Source organism: Aquila chrysaetos, chromosome 9 (assembly GCF_900496995.4).
Source record: "Aquila chrysaetos chrysaetos chromosome 9, bAquChr1.4, whole genome shotgun sequence".
NCBI lineage: Eukaryota > Metazoa > Chordata > Aves > Accipitriformes > Accipitridae > Aquila > Aquila chrysaetos.
In genome coordinates, this window is record NC_044012.1 from 14,052,960 (window position 1) to 14,073,319 (window position 20,360).

The window sequence follows — 20,360 nt, forward strand, 5'->3', positions numbered from 1 at the left end:
TTTATGTATGCCCTTTAATTAGAGGTTTGAAGAAAGCTCAGATGCACTTTTCTTAGATACATTCTGCAAAAGAGTGATGAATGGAGGAAGTGGTTTTAGGAGACTGTCTTTTTTTTAGCTCCTGTCTGGAAAGCTTGCAGGATTTTATTTTCACTTCAGTGTTCATACATGCTATAACATATAAACATATAAACTCATTTCAGGACACTGACTTTCACATTCAGATTTGCTGTAGCTTTTTTCTGAAAAGGTCACAAAATGGCTAGTCTGTACCAGTAAACACAATTACTGAATTAGGCTGCTGAGGAAGTAAAAAAACTAGCATAAATGACTACTATAATAAGAGTCTAAAAGAGCAGAAGATAGGTGTACTGTTTGCAGTTAAGGGTATGCCTTAAATACCTTTAACAGCACACTTGGATAGTGCTAGCTAGCAATGTGTGCTTTATTCCAAAGCACCAGCCTGTATTTTTGGATCATCTTTCAAGACTGAGATGATATAAGGCAATTAATAGTGTTTTGTGACCTTCTGCACCAGTAGTCCATCTTTTGGGCATTGAAACTGATTTTGCCCAACTTATCATTTTATCACCTGAGAGTGTGCAGGGAGACCAAAGAAGCACCTTTTACAGCAGCGGTGGAATGATTTAGTTCAGTCATACTGTTCTTCAAATTCAAACTGTTTCCTACAAGCTGATGAGGCAAACCTCTTCTTTGCTTAATGTCACATAAGGTACATTGAAAGGCTGTGAAGAGACAGATGTTCTATATCTTCACTTCATATGCAAAAACCTGTTATATCCTTTATTTGCATTCAATTAGAAGTCAGACCCTGATGAATATCTAATGTAGGAAATGGGGAGAAGATTTGCCATCAAGCATATGCTTTGCTTGTAGTGGATCTCTGTAACCTGCTATTGTGTCTTCCTATAGCGATTTGGTCATTTTTTACTATATTATTTACACCTGCATGCACAGAGGTGAAGAGTATTAATAGATGAAAATGGGAGTTAGGTTCCTGGTTTTAGAAATGTTGCCTTTTCTCGTTGTACTGAGTTCTAGAAAAAGCGCCGTTCCTTTTAAACAGCCGTTCTGCAGTTGCAAAATTTCGCTTACTAAGTGGCTTTGTTTATGGATTTAAATGCTATAGCATTACTTTTATATTCATTTTCTCTTTCCATATAGGTTGTGCCTTGTTTGATCTTGTGAAGCTCACCATCTTCTTGGTAATCCAGAGTATAATATCAGGAACTTAGAAGTTATAAAACTGTATTGTTGTCAAGAAGGAAAGGTTCAAATTATAAATATAATATGAAGCAGAAGTGGCAGACTCTTTCAGAACAGATGCTGTTTTTCCCGTGACCCTATAAGAGCATGCATACCGGAGTTTTTTAGTATCTAGGGAGAGATGTAGGTTATCTAGAGCCCTAGATGTTAGACAGGGATAAGCAAAGCAGCTTTTCTTCACTGCAGCATAGGGTTTCCCAGACCTCTGGGGGGAACTGCTGGAAATCTCTTACCCTCCTAAACATGGATATGATTAGAAACCTGCTTTGTTACATCTTCCATCACCTTTCTTTTCTGTGGACCAGTCCCATCACACATTCTGGGGAACACATGACATTTCTTCCTTTTTCCTCTTTTCTTCTTGCTTTGATGTAACATTGTAAATTAAACCATCCTCACCCGTATCCAAGTTAACACATTGACACGAAAGGGAAATCTCAAGAGTATTTTTATGTGCTTTGCACACTTAGGCAAATTGATCTATACTACTTGCACATGCCTCAAATTTTGAATGAATTTTTCCTGCCATTGTGATAGTAAGAAATTTAAAGATTTTAAGAAAAAAAAAAAAAGGCAGCTAGGTGAAACGATGAAACTAAGTTTGTCACATACAGTTGCCTAACCCTCGTGTTTTCTCTGGGAATCTGGCACAGAAGAAAATTTAGAGAAACAGGTTTTTTCTGCCCAACAAGATTAAGTGCCTTGTCTTAAAAAAACCTGTCATGGTTTCCTGTGAAGGTAATAGGTATTTCAGATAATTGCGTCAGGTATTTCTGGACAGTTCCTCCAGACTGAGCCTGCTCCTGATGGGCTTTTTCTCGAAACCCCGTAAGGAGCAGGCTGAAAGCCAGTATGAATCATTCTGTTGGTGGCAACAGTCCATCTCTAGCTGAAATTGTTCCTGGTGCCCCTTGGCCTATCTCCTAGTATGTCAAAAGCTGTGAAAATATGCAGTGAACCCAGCACGCTGAGGACATGCTGAACTGGCTTGTGGTTATTTTGGGTTCTGCTGTATGTTAGGAAAGGGCTTGACAGAAATCTGCCAAGTGGCTCATCAAACCAGAATGCCAGTGCACCATTGTTATAGTGATTGATTTCTGATGCTTGCTTTTGACAGATGACTTGGGGATTTTGGGGGGTGAAAGGGAATTTTTTTCTCTCGATTTTTAAAAGTGTAGAGTTCTTAGTAACCTGAAGAAGAAAAAGATGTGAAGCATCCTGATAAAGGAAATTAAATAGTGAATCAGTGCTGATAAAGGGGATCAAGAGAACTACGATATAGGAATAGCAATGACACCTAGTACTTGTGAGAGCCCAGCATACTGCAGTGAATACAGTGAGGTTATTGGCAGGATCCGATTTGCAGCAGGACCACCTTGAACTGCTCTCACTCCACGAGCTCCTAGAATTTAAAAAGCATGTGAACGTTTCTCTCAGGTACTAATTACTTGTTAAGAGTGCATGTTGAAATGCATAAATACACGCCGCCAGAATTACAGTGACAGACCCAGCCAGAATACGCAACCCTGTAAAAGAGAACACAGCCAGCAGAGCTGTCCCATCTCACATTTAGGATGACTTTTCCCCCCACGGCCAGCCTGTAGCCGAACCCCTGCGATGGCGAGGTGTGGGTAGCCACCAGATGGAGCCCGCCGGGTAGCAAACGTGGTCGGTCGGGAGAAAATGGCTTGCGGGTCCTGCTGCTTCAGTAAGACCAAGAATAGGACTTCGTCGCTGTTATTTAGCCCAAACTGACAGAATGTGTGGTGGAACGTGTGGTGTGCTGATTCATGTGCATCGGTTAACGCTCACCAAGGAGAGTAAGAGGTACGCCATCAGATGCTGGCTGGTAACTACGTACAGAATCGAATCTTAATCCAGCTGATTGCATTAACCAGATTCCCACTGACTTCAACAGAGTCAGAATTTCTCTGAGAGTGTAGTGTGATCTACAGCAGCGTGTACATCCTTAAAGGATACACTCTGCGCTGTTATCTTACCTTTTCATTTTAGTAACTTCTACTATAGAAAAAAATAGACCTAATAAATACCTGCTGATGTAGCCCTAATAACCTGTGTTTATTTTTAACCGGAGTAGTGAAGTAATGATTCAGTTTGGGATAGAGTGATAAAAACTCCCTCCTTCGATGGTTGGCGGACTTCATTGCTTTTAATTTTCCTCCTTGGAAGGCTGCTCACAGCTGGAATTTGGGGTGTTACTTTTTAAAATGTACATGGCATTTTGGTTCTTTGCTCATTTCAGGAATTACATTTGCTTTTTACATCCAAATCGTAAAAATCAAGAGCACCAGTAGACCTGTAACATTTTGAGTTGTAACACAGAGAGTTATTTTATGTGATCGTATAAAGCATGGGGAGGTTAAGAAGTCCCCAGTGCAGCCACAGGAAAGGGACAAAAATTGAGAGTTATATTGCTCCTCCTTTTATTCATCCTGCTTTTTCATCTTCTGAACAAGAACGGAGGGGAGATGGTTTGCCTTAAATCAGAGATGGAATCATAATGAAGGCTTAGGTGACAAAAACAAAAACCTCTGTTAATAATCCATTCTTGGGAAATGGCAGCATTTCTAGCATTAGGCAGTAACTTTTCAAAGATTGTACTGGTGTTAAGAAACAGTGTGATATTTCAAGAGCCATATGTGACACAGCTGTTTGACGCTGCTTCAGCGCATAGCCCGTTTGATTACATATGGTGCTGTATCAGACTAGCAGGCTGCACGTGACCGAGCTGATGGCTGAAATTAAAGCTGGATGAAAAGCATGCGAAAATATTCTCAGATGACATTCTCAGATAGGGCCAGGGATGGCCTAATAGCCGCCTGTGGCAGCCGGTCCCTTTCTTCCTCCTCCTGCAGTAGCTCAGCTGGGGTCGGGAGGTGCTCTTCCCGAGCAGCCCACCTGAAAATACGGTGACATTTCCTAACGTCCTTCACCGAGGCCGTGTCGGCCGCGCACGGGAGCAGCAGATGCTGCCCGGGGGCGCGTTGCGCTCTTCCAAGACGGGCGCCGAGCTCCAGGAGAGCGGTCGCACCGCGCCCGACCCCCGGGCCGGGCCGGGCCGGGCCGGTAAGCGAGCACCGCGGCTCGGGGCGCACCGCCCGCCTTGGGGGGGGGGCCGGGGCCGGCTTCGCTCGGGGCGCCGCCGCGGCGGCAGGCCGGAGGCGGAGGCGGCACACCGACGCCTATTGCCTAACGCCGCTCCGGGCCACGCGCTTTCCCCGCGGAGCAAGCGCGGGAGCCGCCGTAGCGGAGGGAGCCGGGCCCGCTCCCCGAGGCCCGCCGCCGCCCCGCTGCCAGGGCGCCCCGGCCGGCGCGGAGGTGAGGGCGGGCTACCGCCGCCCCGGCCGCTCCCTGGCTGGGCAGCCGCCAAGGCCGGCGGGGCAGGGCAGGCGGCGGGGCTGCGCGGGGGTCGCCCCGCCGGGCCGCGCTCCTCCCCCGGCGGAGCCGGGGCCGTTTCCTGCCCGGCCTGCGGAGAGCCGGGCGCTGCGCGCGCGCTGCCGGCTGAGGTAGGCGGGCGGGAGGGAAGGGCCGCGGCGGGGCTCGGCGCCGGCCCTGCCCGAGGGGGCCGGGAGCCGCGGCGGTGCGGGGCAACACCCCCCCCCCCCGGCCGGGCGGGCCCCCGCTGTCCCCCTCCGCTTCCCGGGGAGCTCCCGCCACACCCCGGCCCGGCGACAGCGGGGCTTTGCGTTTGCGGCGGCCGGGAAGATTCCAGAAAAGGCCGGCCGCCGCAGCCGGGCGCGGAGGGGAGCGGAGCCGGGGGGCCGCGGCCCACAGCCCGGCGGGTGTCGGGGCCGCCGCCGCCGCCCCGGGGAGGGCGGCAGGGGACGGGAGCGGCGCTGGGGGCCCCGGCAGCCCCTGGATTTGAGGGCGTCGTTAGGGTACGGCGAGAAGAGCCTTAAAAATACAGAGACCGGGTTGAACTCTCCTTTAACGTCCGATTCCTTTTTTCCCCCAAGTTACATTGCGGCTGTATCATCGTTTCAGCAATAGTAAACCTGAAATGGGCGTTGTAGGAAAATAAATAAAGAATATCTGAAGTGTAGTTAAATTTCGGCTGTTTGAAAGAGTTTATAATTACATTTTATGCTCAGCCTATTTTAATCATAAAGATTTTAATAAATTTTAAAACACTCAGAACATGTTGATTAATTTTAATGAGCTGAAGTTTATGTTTTGGTAGTGAATCAGGGAAGGCATCTTTAATTTTCTGGCTTAGTTCAGATTTCGAAGATACCACTGCACTGTGCTGCGCCAAGCATCTCTACCGGGGAGCAGCCTCTGCTGTTTGTGTTGGAATTCCAAGTGTCGGCTCTTTCTTCTTTCTTAACTGAAAGTCTGATTGGTTTGGGTTCAGTATCAGCTAGCTGATGCAAGCGACCTGTAACTTTCTCAAATACTGCCTTCAGAATGGAGAAGCTGGCTAGGAAATGAAAAAAAAAAAAAATCCACCCTTAATTTATAAATTAGAAAGACATTGAGTAGGTCCAAAAAACATTTAAGGACTGAAGGAGTTACGGCTAGTCTTTTCGCAGATATTTTGTAATTTAGCAGTCCAGGTAAGCAGGGTACCCTAAGTGCCTAGACAGGTTAGGTGCCAACTTTCCTTTAATCTCAGTGGAAGGAGGTAATTGCCACTGAACTGTGGTTTTAGGCATCCAAGAGCCTTGTAAAATCAGCCCCTGGGTTCCTAGAAGTAGTTTGTTTGTATAATGAGTAGATTTGTTACCTCTTCTGTTAAATAAACCAATTAAATGCTTTGATAAACTTACATGCTTTGATAAATACACAAAAGAAGAAAGTAAGCAATGCTTTTAAGGTCACAGTTCTTACAAAACAATATTAAAAAGCTCTTTTATGCATTTCAGATGGATTCAGATTGTCTAGCAAATACATTATTTTCTTACCATCTCCTAATATAATTGAAACTCAAAAATTGAACATCTGAATAAATGTATAGTCAGCAACATAATTATATTATTACGATAAACGTTTGTAGGTGTAGTGAATCCTCATAGTTGGAAGGAAGAGTACCAAATACTGAGATAAGAATGGCAATTGGCATGTTTTAATCTTTACAGCAGTAAGTAGGAATGAACCCTTCCTTAGCAAAATAACTAAAAATTACAAATGCAGAGCAGGGTTAAAACTGGTATATTTAAACTAAGTTTTACTGGCTGCTGATGCCAATCATGATTTAAATCAGACCACCTGCTTTGCAGATTTTAAATACTAGGCTGGGCTCTAAAGGTAGGATTTTCAGGAGGTGATGATCTACTACTCAAGCTGGCAGTGTGCGTATGGACCAGTGATGCGACAGTCCTTTGCAGATGGGAATGTCTCGATACCCTGCCCGTCCAGCAGCTATTATTGAAATAGTTAATGAACTTCTGGCCTGTTTAATCATCAGGTCTGAGCTTTGTGCACGCTGTTGTTCATGAAGTTGTGTTCTTTAGTCTGTCTCAGTTGCTGAATACTTTGTGTTTGGTTTTGCTCTAGTGCTGATCTCATATTTATTATAAAAAGTTGCAGTACAGGTAGAGCTGTTGCTATACAGTTGAGACAGAAGAAATTGTCCTGGGTTATCTCCTGGGCATCTGTGCTTGCATAAATATTTGCTGTTGTCTTGAAGTTTCAGTTTGAAGATCTATGTATGCTTTCTAGCAGTTGGAGATTCTTGCCCCATGTTTTTGCTTATCACCATACGGTGTCCACCAAGATAAAGTTAGCTCCTGGTAAGAAGACTTAGATCTATGTCTTCATTGCTTGGTAGGTTTGGAATTTGTCCTTTAGGTGGTTTTTGGTTTATGTACATGCACATTGTAGACACGTTTACTGAGGAGTATACTCCGTGAACTCAACAGGAAGTTGTAAGGAGTAGTGAGGACAGCTCAGCGGTGGGCCAGGCTGTGTACTGGTTAGCGTATCTCCGGTGTGGACATTTGGGAGGCTCTTCATTTTTCTGTAAGTGGGACAGTGAGCCCAGCGGATAAAAGGGCTTTTGCCTGTCTAAAGTCATCATTCTGTGAAAGAGGAAGTAGGGTAATGAGATGGGAATGTTAAATAGGAAAGAGCTGAAATGAGGTTCACACCATAGATTAATCTGGGCACCTCTTTGGTTGTTTGCATTAATAGGACTTTCAGTGAGTTGGGTATGTTTGTGATCCTTTTGTTTTAATTCTTTCTATGGCATTTTTCTTCTTAAGTAATTAGTTCTGAGAGGAATGTACTTTTTAGTAAAACCTGTTGGTTGTAGGTTCAAAGATAAAATACAAACATATGATGTTATCGTTCTCTTTGGATAGGTAGAGCAGGATCATTGCTCGCTTTGCTCCCCAGTCCCTGGGCTGAAAGAGAGAGCATCATCTAATTTAGTCAGAAGTACAGAGTCTAGCATCTCAGATGAGTATTTGGGGATACCACAAAGAGAAGAGGAACGCAGCCACTGAATTGCAGTAGAACAAAAAAGGTAGGTCTGTTCTACAACAAAGCTTGGTCTCTCGGTGACTTAATTTTCCAAAACTCTTGTGGGTTTTGGTTTTTTTTTTTTTTTTTGAAGTGCTGAATATTTCAGTGCCATGTGAAATCAGTAGGAGCTGTGGGGACTCAGCACCTCTGAAAGCCAGGCGCAATTTTATGGCTATCATTGACATTTCTATCCCTCCGTTAGTGCAAATCCAGTATTTTACATTCCTAGTGTTTCTTAACATCTGGGTGGATTCTGTAGAAAATAATTTGGTGCTAGAATCAAAGTGCACTTTTGTTCACTCATCAGTTACACAACCAAAGTTTATAAATATTCTTGGCTGTCATCCGGTTCTGCCTCTGACACATAAAACTTACAGGTCCTTTTAATCTGGGGTAGGATTCTTGCTCCCTTGTAGTTCACTGGCATTTTCAAATGTGCTATTTTCCTATTCTGCTCACTCAGTGATTCTGATCACTAGACTGATGTCAACCACAACTTTGTGTTCTGCATTTTGCAGTTGGCTTCTTACAGACCTTACCAGTCTGTGAGAGTTGTTAAGAGGTTTGGAGCTGCAGAGCTTTATAAGCCTTTTGTTTGATTTCCTCAGCCTAAAGCTAGCTGTCTGTCTGCTGGTTTTTTGTGGGTTTGGGGTGGGTTGTTTGGTTGGTTTGTTTTTTGTGACTGCTTATCCTAGCAGCAGGTTAAATTCTGTGTGGAGTCTCTGTGCTGCAACTTGTTACTGTATTGTCAGAATATCTTGGTTTCGTGGTCTGTAGTGTACAGTTAAAAAAAATACATGCACAGTGAAAACTGTCTGATTGAGCACCTTGATTCTTCATCAGAACCCGAAATTTTGAAAGAAATTTGTAATGGTGTGAGTTCGTAAAAGATCTCCACAGTGTTGGTCCACTCATCTGTGTCTTTGCGCTGAATGTAGGAATCTCTGGGATTACTTTATGTGTATGTGTTGTAATACATGGGTTATGTTTTAATGGCTGCCACTAGTGCGCTGTATTTACAGTTCAAAAAACCAACTTGTATGTGCTGTGCATCAGCTACTGTATTCACTAAATTCACTGCAGGACTTAAAATATAGTGAATATGCTAAGAGATCATAGAAATACTTGCAAGCGTTGAGAGAAAGTGAGCGGTCCTTGTAATGCCTTTGAGAATTTTGAGTGGGACGCTCACATTCGGAATTAAGCAGGAACGGCTCTGCTGTGCCAAGAACCTTCTTCAATCAAGCCAAAAAAACGCAAGTAAGTGTTAATTTTGTGAGTGGAAATACCCTTTGGGGAAGTTGTGAGGGGAGTAAAGCAGTAAGATAATTTACTATGGAAAAAATACTTAAAATTGCTTGAGTTCCAGTATGTTTCTGCTTTACCTTGAGGCTAATATGTTATTACGAATTCATGTGTTCGCCACACTTTGTACGCCACCAAATAGCAGTGTGATTCCTGTTTCATTATGGTCTGGGTTTTTTCACTCTTAAGCCAATTGCACTTTGAATCTAGTTGTTAAAGAGTTTTTTGTTTATTCAGAGAAACCCGAGAGTAGCTGATCACCTTTGCACTGCTCAAGGTGCCATGTCACCATAAGGAAACTTCCTAGTATTGGCAGTGTGGTGCATGGAGTTACGTTGGTGGCTTTCTATGGACAGCCAGCTTCTGTGCACTGCAGGAACCTGATGCTTCAGCTTCAGGTTTCTTTGCTCAGAAAACATTGTTTCACATATATTACAATTAGATTGGTTTAGGAAACTGTGCAAGTCAGTTGGTTTGATTGGGGGAAAGCAGTTTATAGTACTCTTGGCGAGCACCGTGTTGTGTTGTCAGCTCTCCAACTTGTGTTGGCCCGTCCGTGCCACAGAGCCTTCATACTGAAGAGCTTTGCATGACACGTTCACTGGATTTAGCCCAGAAAGAAGCAGCAAATTCATTTCAGCACTCAGGCAGTTGGGTTAGTCTGAGGTCATGCTAAGGAGGTGCAGGACAAGCACGAATCAGTTCCCATCTTGCTGAGGGGAAGAACTGAATCCTGCAGCACTTAAGGCTTCTTGGTGCTGGTGTGAATGTTACTCTGAGTGGCAGTCTGCTAACCTTTTGTTAAGAAGGTAAAAACAAATACTTAAATCTTCTCATTTTCCAACATTACCAGGCTTCGTAATGTGAGCTGTATCAGTTGCATATTTTGGGGTTTTTTTCCTGCTGCTCTAGGATGAACAGAGCAGCCATTTATTTATTACTTTGAGCTTGAATCATATTGAATGAGATAATATATAACTCTGGAAGCAGAGTGTGTCACTCTGTTGTCACTAACCAGCACACACTGCCATTCTGATGCACTGCTGTGTCATAAGCCTGCCAAAAACCCAAAAGCAACAGTGGTAAAATGGAGAACTTTGATATTTTCCTTAGACTGGCATGAAGATGAATGAAGTAGTGAGAGAAATGCAACTATTTGATGAATTTCCTACTGTGCCTCTCTGCAGCTATGGACCATATGTGGTCCCTTCCCAAAAACCAGATTTTTGTTTAGTGTCAGCAGTGCTTGGATACTGCAGTGACACAGATGATTTGGAGTCAGCAATTTTGGTGCAGAAGAAAGCATTCACTTTTACAGTAGTTAATTTTTAATATGAAAAATTGTGTGATACCGCTCCACTTTCACTTTGCACTGAGATCTATTCAAGAAAGACTTGAAGACAAGTTGGCTTGGGCTGAGAAAGTATTGCACACGCACTGGGATAAAAACTGTTCTAGAGGCTGGAAAACTGAACACTCGTCTGTTCGATAGTGCTAACATTACATATACAATGATAAATCTGCCTTCTGTGTATATGTGATTATATTTTTAATCCTATCGAATGCTTCTTCCCCTCCTACCGCCCCAACCCCCCGCAAGCCCTTTCCTCGATTGGTGTGCAGAATGGAAGGTATTTTCATATTGAGCAAGCCTTTTCTTACTGTTCAGTGCTTGGGCCTTATTTACTGAACGCTCTTCCAACTCTGCTATGGGGATGGGGTTTCTTAATTTCCCTTTATGGGTTTTCCTCTGATCTCATTGGTCCAAATCAGTATCTTTCATTAGTATTGAACCTATTTTTGCAACATGAGATGAGGATATTTTTAGTATCTCTTGTCTGTTCTATCATTAAAATAGTTGTTAAAGTCAAAAGTATGCACTTGCTTTGCCAAACTGAAAGCCAAAGATGGATTTTTCAGTGTACTCAAGCAGAGCTGCATTTGAATTCAGCTGTTATTTTGAAGGGTCAGCATTTTTGCAGATTTCTCTCTGAGATTGCAGGATGGGTGCCTGGAAAAGTTAGAGCATAGTAACTGTTTCTAAAAAGTTGGATTCAAGTGACTGGCTTAACAGCAAGCAAACATTAGGTGCCAAATAAGGGGTAAAATCTTTTTCTTCAGGTAGAATCTTTTCCTTTTTAAAGCAGAGAAGCCGTACTGTTTCTTCATGCAGCCTCTTTCCTGCTCACTACGCTTGCTGACACGTGCAACTCTGAGGCATGTTTGCTTCTCTTACACCTCCTGATTTGTCTGCTGTGACAAGGCAAGCAACCTGGGAAAAGAATATTGAATATGCAGAAATTCCAAAAAGGTGCCCTGTATTAGTGGTTTGGTTTGGTTTGGTTTTTTAACTGGGTCTTGTTCGTGTGCCTTTTCTGGGGGTTGTGTTCAGTGCAATAGCGTGGCTTCCTGTGCCTGCAGGGTTGGGGGCTGGAACCTTTTCCCAGGCATGCCCTGCTGCCCTTTTTGTCAGCGGTGCAGCCATGGGTAGCCACACTCTCTGTGGGCCTCTACAGAAATGAGTGGCCTTAGATAGGCGGCAGCAGCAGCAGCAGGTGAACAAGGTGGAAAAGGTTTGGTCTCAGAGGGATCGTTCTCAGGGCCAGGTGTCTGCCCCATGCTGGGGACTTGTCACTGTGTGAAGGGGGCTGAGGTCCCATCTCTCTGCCTCCTCGTACACGAGAGTCATCTCACGTGTCTGCTCTGAGTCCTGAGTGCCGTACACATACGCCCCTGCATTTCTGATGCCCTGTCTCCAGAGCTCCCCATTTATTCCCAGTCCCAGGTCTCTCTGACTCCTTCTGAAATCTCTTTCCTTCCTCAGGCTCTTCTTGCTTGCTACAGATAGCCTCCCGCCTTCAGAAATCAGCATGGAAGTGTTTAAGCATGTTACAAAACGGGGAGAAGAACTGATATGTGAAAAAAACTGATTTGTGGCAAGAATTAGGACAATGAGAGAATACCTGACAGATTTGTCCATTATAATCTGCTAGCTGCGGTAGAGTGAGGCTCTGCTTTGCCTTTTTCCCGGAGCTGTGCGCAACGTTGAACACGTGGCAATTGCTCGAGGCAAATGCAATGTACTCTAGAATTAGATAGAAACTTTCTTAAGTCTCTCATTGCTGGTACTTGTCCTTTTTTGGTCTTCTGAATTTGTAATAAAACCAGATTTTTCTGGTCTACCCTATAGTTTAATTTGCAGTTTAAGAAGCCTTTAGCTGTTGGCAAATAGGTTTGGTTTTCCCAGAAATTAAAAAGAAAGTGAATTTATTTTTTTCCTGTATTGACTGTGCCTCTGTCGTTTTAGTCTCACAGACTCCTGAACTCTGTTTTTTTCCTATAATTCGTTTAGCAGCAAGATTTAGTCCCTGTGCAGCAATCAAAAGATAACTTAAAACGTCTTTTCCAGGATCTTAACTTGCCAAGATGCCCATCAATGTTGATGATGTGATGCAACTGTTCTGCCATCTCTCTCAGGAGAAAGGGATGAAAGCTGCTGTCAAACACTCTGGTCGAGGAGCACTGCTGGCAGGTGCAACAGCATTTATTGGGGGTCTCATGGGAGGTCCACCTGGAATCGCTGTAGGTAAGTGTGTTTTGCTTTAGGAACAAAGAGTGTGGTTAACTCCCTGAGTGGAGAAACTAGGAAGTCTGTGCAGTAGGTATGGGTTGAAGGAAAGGGGTGTGCAGTGTTGAGATTTCATGTAACTGGGCTTTAACAAGATGCCATTTTATATGTTGACTTTTTAGAAACAAGATGTGCATCAGGAAGGCGTGTGTCAGTGTTTCCTTCTAGGGTGATAGTGACCTTGCTGATTTTGACTCCTGTGCAGCAAACGGGAAGCCATCCAGAGGTCTGAGATTGAGATAGAAGCGCCTTTGAAACCCTTTGAACAAGCTGTTAACAAATCATTTGCTTTTGGTGGATAGAGCCCTGGTTCCCATCTGCTGAGGTACACCAGTGTCCGAGGTGTGGGAGAAAACAGAGAGCAAACTAACAGCCTCTGAGCTTGTTAGTGTGGGCTCTGCTCCAGCGCTGCAGTGGGGCAGTGAAGAGGAGAGGGGTAAGGCAGGGGTGAAGGAGCTTCCTTCTTGGTGAACTTGGCTTTTTCCTCTGGAATTCGTTATTCCCTGTCACTTTGATTTTTTTTTTTTTTTTTTTTCCTTGTATGGAAAATTACAGCAAGGCCAGAGCGTAATAGTAAAGAGTTGTCTCTCCTCTGTATCTCTTGAATTAAGAGTTGTCTAGTTTGAAAGCTGCTTTGTCACTGAAGTCATGTGGGCCTTGGTCCTTGAATGCTCTTTACTCCTGCGAGGAGTTCCAGCAATTTCACGGCCTTATTGGTATTGGAGTGAATTGCAGCATGCCTGCGTGATGGTAAGCAAGGTTGCATTACAAAAAATAAGCAGATAATATGTGAGGAGTGATAACAGAAAATGCAAAATGAAGCTGTGTGTTTACTCCTAATACAAGTACAGAGCTTAATTAATGGCCAAAAATAATATTTTGGCAAACGTTATGACTGAAGTTATCAGGAACAAAGAAGTGAAATTAAGCTTTTGTAAGAAATTTGTAAGCTATAAATCAGAAGTAAAAGTAAAAAGTAAGTGGCTTCATTCTTGAGTGAGATGATGAGAAACACTGAAGTTATTCTTGAACGTATTTTCTCATTTTGTTTAAGTGTTTAAGCTTTCATAACGTCTCCCAGTCAAGTTCGGTGTTCTTCAGCCACTGATGAAGGCACTGGAACAAGTATACCTATTATTGTATACCAAAAGTATACAATAATAAGTATATATAATAAGAATAATAAGTACTAAGTATACCAAAAGCCATGTCCCAATTACAGTGCAACTAAATCAGATGAGCCTCATTTAACTTCTAAAATTGCAAAGGTAAATAACCCTGGGTCTTTAGTAGGTTTTAGGACAGTTACAGAGACGTTTGCAATCAAGTGCTCTTTCACTTACACAAACAGCCTGGATAGGTGTGGGACTGGGTAGCAGGGATTGTCCTTATTGCTGCTGTCTTGCACCAAGAATTAGAGGATGAGTTACCTTCCATCTGCAGCAGTCACTGGAGAAACTTGCAGCGTATCATGCTTTCTAAGGACTGCTTGCTCTGAGAAGAAAGGATTGTGGATGTGTTGCTTGGGGGGGAAAAAGTGTGATGATGTAACAAATCTTGTCTTAATAGATGAGGAACTTAGACATCAATACTTCTAGTGGCTTTTGCATTAAGTGCCCCTAAATCAGTTATTGATGTTCTCATAAAAGTTCCTTGAAGATGAATTCAGCTGTCGTGGGCTTTCAAGTATTTCTGTGGCATCATGGGAAAAATTGCCAACTGAGTAAAAGCTGCAAATTACAGAATTTTTGTCTAATTAAAAACTGCATCCCTGTGAGTGCATAAATGACTTTTTAGGAGCAGTTGCTGGGGTGGGAATTTTGGAGGCAGGGTCGGTTCTGACACCCCTCCATTGTGAGGGTTCTCCGTCCACCAGGATGTCTGTGTCTCTGGGCAGCCCTGTCACTCGTGTGAATTGTTGTCGGAGAGCGCTGTGTTGCAAGTTAGACTGGTAACTCTTTGAAAGAGAACAGCCCTGTAGGACTGCAAGGCTGGTTTCTCAGCAGCAGCCACAATCAGGTCAGCTGTAGAGGATCCCTCTGGTGTTATCTTGATGACCTGGAGCCACTCTATTTACCAGAGCATTTCTTGGCCGGCTGGGGTGTTGATTTGGTAGATGAAAGCATGAATGTGTCTAACCCCAGAAAGCTGATGGGTTTCCTCTCTGTGAGCAACTTCTGAGGGGTGGACTTCATGGGAGTAGGAGGCTGCAATGTGTGGCTCTTCAGAAGCAGAAAGCTTGGATCAGTCTGGGAATCTCTCACCAGAGATTATGTGTTAATGGCACTGATAAGGCAATTGTTGGTCAGGTGTTTTCCTTGGGCATGGTTTTATTTAGTAGTAGAGTTTATCCTAAAGAGACCAGTGCCCTAAGGAGTGTTGTTTTGTTTCTGATTTCTAGCTTGAAGCTATTAGCTTTGATTGTGTAAAGAGTTCCTTTGTGATTGCTGTGGATGTAAAAAGCTTTAAAAATCCTTCTTGGTGCTTTGAACTCCTGTATAAACCTAGTTAAAGTAGACACTTATGCAACTCTGCATTGATCTCTAATAAAGGTGGGAACATTGTTGATGAAGGCTGTGGATAGAATTTCAGGTTTTAACATTAACTGGTGAAGTGCAACATCTCTCTGTCTTTTCTAGGAGGAGCATTTGGTGGATTGCTTGGTGCCTGGATGACTACTGGACAGTTCAGGCCGGTGCCTCAGATTTTATTGGAATTGCCTCCTGCTGAGCAGCAGAAACTCTATGATGAAGCCGTTGTTATTCTCAGGCGCTTAGACTGGACTGATGTTGCTCAGCTGACTGCTCTTGTAATGGGAAATGCTAGTCTCCAGCAGAAGTTGACAGCAGTGCTGATAAATTACCTCTCCAAAGAGCTAAGAGCAGATATACAGTATGGAGAATAAACCTTTCCAGAGCAGGCTTTTTACACTGTAATGAATTTTACTCTGACAATTGTGATTCTTCAACATAGCAATTATTAGTTATTGGTACTAATTATGAATGTAGGCAGATCTAAGTATTATTTTGGGGTTTGGGGTTGGGTTTTTTTGTTTGTTTTGTTTTGTAAGGATAGTACTAGATTACTGTGTTACCCTGACACTGACTTGCTATGTAATTTTGAATTACTCTGCACTAGGACTGAATTAAAAATCACTGAAGGGAATTCTGCTTCTCTTACACTAATGTATCACTGAATTTTCAAAGTAATTGTGTTTTATTTAGGAGATCTAATCCTGTTTGTGTAAGTGCTTTAATTTTCTTTTGTGAATGACATATAGGTGCCAAAGTAGCTAGGGCACTTTGAAGAATTTTACCTACTCTCTGTTTCAGTCCTGTAAAAGAAAGTTATAAGAAAGTATGTTATTCTACTGTGAACTCAAAGGTCTCAATCCTTACTTTATTATTTGTTGCATATTTATTGTAATTCTTGAGTTATTTAATTCCTTTCTGTAAGAAGTGAAGCCAATGCCTAAACAAGATTTAAAGCAACAAGTAAACAAACTGTGCACAATCAGTAGCTTCTGGTGTCCTAGAATGGGAAGGCATGGCAAGAATACACTTTCAAAAAAATGAAGAAATGCAGAGCTGAGTGTGCCATTTTTGTACTATCCCTAGGATTAGGGTTGTCATTTCAGCATTGGTTTCTTGACTGAATCTGAACAGCTGGTCCTCTGTTTTCATTAAAATATTCGTAAGGAGCATCATATTGGCCTGTGTTTTGCTTTAAAGTAAATGAACTCTTTAAGAACTGGGTACTGAAGTTTGGGGAAGAAGGCAGCTTTGTACTGGTCAGCCAGTAGTTGGCAGCAGTGGTGGTGGTGGTGTGGGATGGCATGCTGGCTGCAGTTAACACTGTTATCTCCAAATGCAATGTTGCCGAATATCCCAGCCAGTTGTTCACCGTTTCTTTCAAGGCACTTGTAAGACAAGTTCGTAAGTAGAAAAATGTGCAGGTATGCCTTCTTTTGCATGTAAAAACAAGAAACTGCTCTGATAATTTAATTTTTCCCCTAAAATAAAGATCTATCTGTGTGTGTGTGGTGAGGTTTCTCAAAGTTGAGTTTTAAATGGTGAAGGTTTAAACTCAGAAGTTGCTATTGTATACATTTGATTAATTTATTTCTGCAGGTGCAATTTGCCATTAATGAATTCAGTGTACTTTCCTGCCTGGAGTGCAGGGCAGTGATTGTTCTTCTCATCATTTGAAAACACTTTTTTAGTGACGTGAAAGACAGATGGAAGTGAATGGTAAGTGGGCATTCCTTACCCTGTCATAGTTCCATAATGGCAAGCCTCAAATAGGCCTGGTAGGACAAGGGGTAACGGCTTTAAACTAAAGAGGGTAGATTTAGATGAGATGTAAGGAAGAAGTTCTTCACTGTGAGGGTGGTGAGGCACTGGAACAGAGAGGTTGCCCAGAGAGGTTGTGGATGCCCCATCCCTGGAAGTGTTCAATGCCAGGTTGGATGGGGCTTTGAGCGACCTGCTCTAGTGGAAGGTGTCCCTGCCCATGGCAGGGGGCTTGGAACTAGATGATCTTTAAGGTCACTTCCAACCCAAACCATTCTATGATTGAGATCAGTGTTTGTTCAGTTTCATTGACAGATTACACACACTGCAGCTGGCTTTTTAAGACTTTACATACTCTGTATGTCCATTTTAAAATACTATTTTTATGAAGGCAGTTACTTCTATTGGCAATTTTCTGGTTATTTCACAAATTAAATTCACTTTTTCCAAAATAACACACTACTAACAGCAGCAGATGATTGAATGATACAGTAGGATGGAGCCTGCTTCTTATAGTCAGCTGTTTGAACCCAGCCATGAAAGAACTTGACATCTGATTGTAAAGGAGGCCATAGGAAAGATGTTGGTTTCAATGAATTTATAACAGTATCCAGTATTTAAACAGATCATTAGCAGATTTCGCAGTGGTTTCAGACATTTATCGTGACTCTTACTTTACAGGTATTCATAAATTGGAGCCCAAATGTAGGTAATGAATTGATTTTTATCACTCGTATCAGTGTCATAGCCATGAATGGAGCTTAAACTATGTGAGTCCTAGGCCTGGACTCTATGTTACTCTTTTTCTTAGGGTATTCTTTCAAATGCTTTTTATTACACACTTAGAAATGATAAACTGGTTTTAATTACGATCTTTCAGACTTTACTGTTTTATGAAGGGGGCTGGTGTCATATGGTTACCAATAGAAGTTTGGTCCAAGTAGTTCAGTGTTCTGCATGGGCCAGTCTAGCTTATGTTAAATCCTGCTGCCCCTGAGCTCCCGGGAACCTTTAGACTCTCTGCCACAGAGTAGCATGCTCTTAGTCATTACAATAAATTTAACTTCCATAGATTTTCAGATGACTGAAGTAAAACCAGGAAGTCAATTGAATTGTTTGTTCTCTGTATCATTATTTAACAGATTTGATGATCATGGAACTTCTTGGCAGATGGGAGGTACCTATTTTCAAAGTGATAGCAATAGGTTTGCAGTTTGGTCTTGAACACGTTTCACTGCTGGTAGTAGAACAAGAACAGAACCCAGCTCAAGTGTTCATCTCAAGTGAGTTTGGACATAGGAGAATTAGGAAATAACCACTTCTGATTGAGGAGACCCTGATACATAACAACCGGGGAAGAATGATCATGGCACCCCACAATGGTTTTGTTTGTATTTTAGTGGCTTCTGTCAGTTCATACTGTTGAATGGTGCAGAAGGACCAAATTCCACCTTTATTGCTCTGGCTACAGCCCTATGCTATTGTATCGAGATCACCAGGATATTCGGTTTGTAGCCTTATGCAGGGATTTGGGCAAGTTAGAAGAACCCTTCAGCAGATTTGATCATCTGAGGAAAAGACCAGCTGCATGAGAATGTATTAATATCCATCTGTTGCTGTTCTTGGGTAAGAGACATGGTTGTCCACTGCTGCTGCATCCCTTGTTGGTACTGGAAACAGCCACAGGCAGGGGATGGCATCTTCTGAAATCCATTCCAGCTGCATAATGTCAAGGCTGAGTGTAAGGCACAGCTATTGCCTAGGAAACGAGGTAACACTGTGCCAGCAGTTTTGGGAAGCAGCTGAAAGAGTCACTATGGGGAGATGTACATATTTATATAAAGAAACCATCTGTGATTCTGGTTATTAACCTGGTTTGGTTATAGATGTGACAGAATCAAGCTAGATTTTCGTTGGCAGATGGTGTATTTTTAGTTAAAAATTCTTTTTTTTTTCTCCTATGTGGTGGGGTAGTTTGGTTTTTTTAAGCTGTCTGATTTAAAAATAGAAAGCAAGCATGATTGTAAAGTGTTGTGTTAGCAAAGAGAGGGCATTTTTTTAAAGAAAAAAAGCAATCCTGAATTCAAACATTGATTAGTAATTGAGATATGCCATCTAGTGGCAAAGAGATTATTTCTTAAATTCATCTTGCTGAGACTGCCTCAGTATGTGGATAACACAGTTATCTTTCTCCATTAAAAGTAGGGGTAACTTCTTTTTTTGCTAGTGGTCTGTTAAATTCCTGGCTTCAATGAATTTACAAATATCAGCCTAGCTACAGACTAGATAGAATTCATATACATTCCCTGATGAAGTTGGTTTTGGTGATTATCATATGTGAGCTGTGACTACACAAATATTTACTGCAGCTGCATGTCACATTTAATTATAGTGAGAAAATGCACAATCAGGCAGAGGAGGGCGGTTTTACCCTCATGATTGCTGAAGGACAAGTGGATTTTGTGAGCTGAGCAGCAGCCAGTTTGCAACGACTGATTGACCACAGGTGAATTGGCAAGCCAGTAAAGAATAATTGCTTGTTTTTCAGGAGGTTGCATTTCTTTGTTCAGTTTTATCACCTTCAAGTCTGCACCTGTAGTAGCTCTACCTGCGCAGCCTTTAGAGTGCTGCTCACCTCTCATGTACGACTGGCCCACGTGTAACTGCTGCTCACGTGGACCCTGCAGGACCGAGGAGAATTTGGCTGTGAAAAGTTGCTAGTCACTGTCACAGCACAGACTGCCTAAAGGTCCCGTTCCCAACAGCATCGCAGAGGCTCCCAGGCTTGGTCCGCTCGGGGAGCAGGAGAACTGCAACAGAGGCCTTGAACTAAGGGTGGGGAGCAGGGTGCTAGGGTGGTGCACCACGGTGGCACACCACGGTGCCTGTGACACTGGCTAACTAGTTGCTATAGTTCTTGTTAACTGGAGGTTTTACAGGGTTTTGGTGAGATCCTGCTGTGGAAGAGGGTTCTCTGTATTGACCCACTGACTCCAGAGTGCACAAAGAACTGTAAAAGCAGAACAATCATGAGATCCCGTTAACTGACTGATGTTGAGTTTACAGCTGGCAGTGAGAACCTAGCCAGCCACGGTAATCTGTCCGAAAGGTGGTTCAGGCAGAGAGCTGCTTTGAACCTCAGAGCTGAGGTTCTGCAAAGTACATGTCCCCACAAAGGAGTGTCTGGTGGCTTGTGGCTCAGCCTGTTTACATAACCTTTGTCACATCAGCTCTCACCTCTTACTGCAGTATGAAAAGTAACACGGATTAGCATTACGTGGGCAGTTTTTCTAAGGACAGTCTCTCTCCTTCCAGGGCTGCACACCCGCACCTATGGAGGGCTTTGCTGGGGAAGAACATTC

At 43.1% G+C, this 20,360-nt stretch overlaps 1 protein-coding gene across 7 annotated transcripts in view; it reads left to right on the forward strand.

Annotated features, from left to right (window-relative positions):
- The window catches only part of C9H19orf12 (chromosome 9 C19orf12 homolog), a 40,284-nt gene extending 23,872 nt beyond the window's left edge, over window positions 1-16,412 (forward strand). Inside the window, exons 1-4 of one of the 7 annotated variants that reach the window (XM_030024771.2) lie at window positions 4,427-4,626; window positions 7,611-7,774; window positions 12,488-12,664; window positions 15,346-16,412. In XM_030024771.2, coding sequence (XP_029880631.1) covers window positions 12,505-12,664; window positions 15,346-15,611 — 426 coding nt within the window. In that variant the 5' untranslated portion in view covers window positions 4,427-4,626; window positions 7,611-7,774; window positions 12,488-12,504 and the 3' untranslated portion in view covers window positions 15,612-16,412. Of the gene's footprint in view, window positions 1-4,092; window positions 4,375-4,425; window positions 4,627-4,681; window positions 4,815-7,610; window positions 7,775-12,487; window positions 12,665-15,345 lie in introns of those variants that run through there. The other 6 variants (XM_030024770.2, XM_030024774.2, XM_030024775.2 and 3 more) reach the window with 6 other exon arrangements.
- Window positions 16,413-20,360: the final 3,948 nt, after the last annotated feature.